The sequence below is a fragment of the Dendroctonus ponderosae genome, unplaced genomic scaffold, assembly GCF_020466585.1.
Source record: "Dendroctonus ponderosae isolate FM_Combo_2020 unplaced genomic scaffold, Dpon_F_20191213v2 Dpon_F_20191213_1927, whole genome shotgun sequence".
Taxonomy (NCBI): domain Eukaryota; kingdom Metazoa; phylum Arthropoda; class Insecta; order Coleoptera; family Curculionidae; genus Dendroctonus; species Dendroctonus ponderosae.
The window spans coordinates 1-1,091 of record NW_026018090.1 but is presented as its reverse complement, the minus strand read 5'-3'; the positions used below and the strand labels follow the sequence as shown (position 1 = coordinate 1,091).

Sequence of the window (1,091 nt, the reverse complement as noted above, 5' to 3'; positions counted from 1 at the left end):
ACAGGCCCCTGCAAAAACACCTCTTCAGGATGGGACTGAGCGATCAACCGACCTGCAGGAGTTGCAAATTAGAGGACGAAACTACTCTGCATGTTATGTGTCACTGCACGTCATATGCAACAGGTAGACGAAGACTCCTGGGAGGGGATGAAATTCCACCAGACCAGATCATGCGAACTCCCCTCAAGATTCTTCTGTAATTCATTGAATATACAGGGATAATGAGGGAGTAAAATACCAGGGCCCAATAGGACAGAAGTGAACCTCGGCGGTGAGGAAAGGGTTTTAGTGGGTAAACAGTTTAGTTGGAGTCCCACACAACCCAGAGCGACAGACCACCAGCTCTGGGAGTGCATAAAAGAGCATTTTCCAAACCTCACCGAAAAAAAAAGGCTACACTTGGGTGGTAGTTTACCAGCAACTTACCTGCTGCTACAGTAACGGTCGTTTTGGCTTCATTTTCACTGCCTTGTCCAGCCACTGGATAGGCGACCACGTTGTAGGTGCCAGGACGGACGTTTTTCAGCGTGTATGACCCGCTAGAGTCCGACTCCGTAGTGAATGCGTAGCCCAGCTGCTGATCATCGTAAGATGTTTCTTCCGTATCGTACAGCATAATCGTAGCCAGGGGCTGGCCAGTGATGGTTCCTTTAACTGTGCCTCTGGACAGACGGTAAAATTCAAATAAGTCTGGCTTTTTGGAGCAGCAAGTTCTCTACCTGTCCACTGGATAGTCGTCATCATTCACAAAACTGTAAGGCCAACTGTCTTTCTCCGTCTCTGCTTGAGTTGCTACATCGCTGAGGATGGCGCTGTTGGTGCCAGTGTTGAAATAAAGCAGCCAAGGTCCATAGATGTGAGTCCATCCAGATGGGGCCGTCAATCCGGAGGTGCCAAAATGACTGCTCACAAAGTAGTTGGTGATCAAAGAGTCCTGGTGGATCAGCAAGTCCTGCTTGAGCGGGCCTCCGGCATGATATTCGCGACTAGGCGAGATCAGAAAAGCTCCGTAACCGCTTCCATAAACGCCCTGCAAAACGCAGGTTCACTCGCGCTTAAAATCATCCGGAAAACCCACTCACTTGGTAAGT

The 1,091-nt window shown here is 49.5% G+C and overlaps 1 protein-coding gene across 1 annotated transcript; it reads right to left on the bottom strand.

Annotated features, from left to right (window-relative positions):
• Positions 1–364: 364 nt before the first annotated feature.
• Positions 365–1,030, bottom strand: LOC125503332 (rhamnogalacturonate lyase-like; the record flags this gene model as incomplete). Its single annotated transcript, XM_048663421.1, has 2 exons — positions 365–662; positions 720–1,030. Coding segments are annotated over 2 exons (597 nt in total), but the record flags the coding sequence as incomplete, so codon positions are not given.
• Between the last annotated feature and the right edge of the window lie 61 nt (positions 1,031–1,091).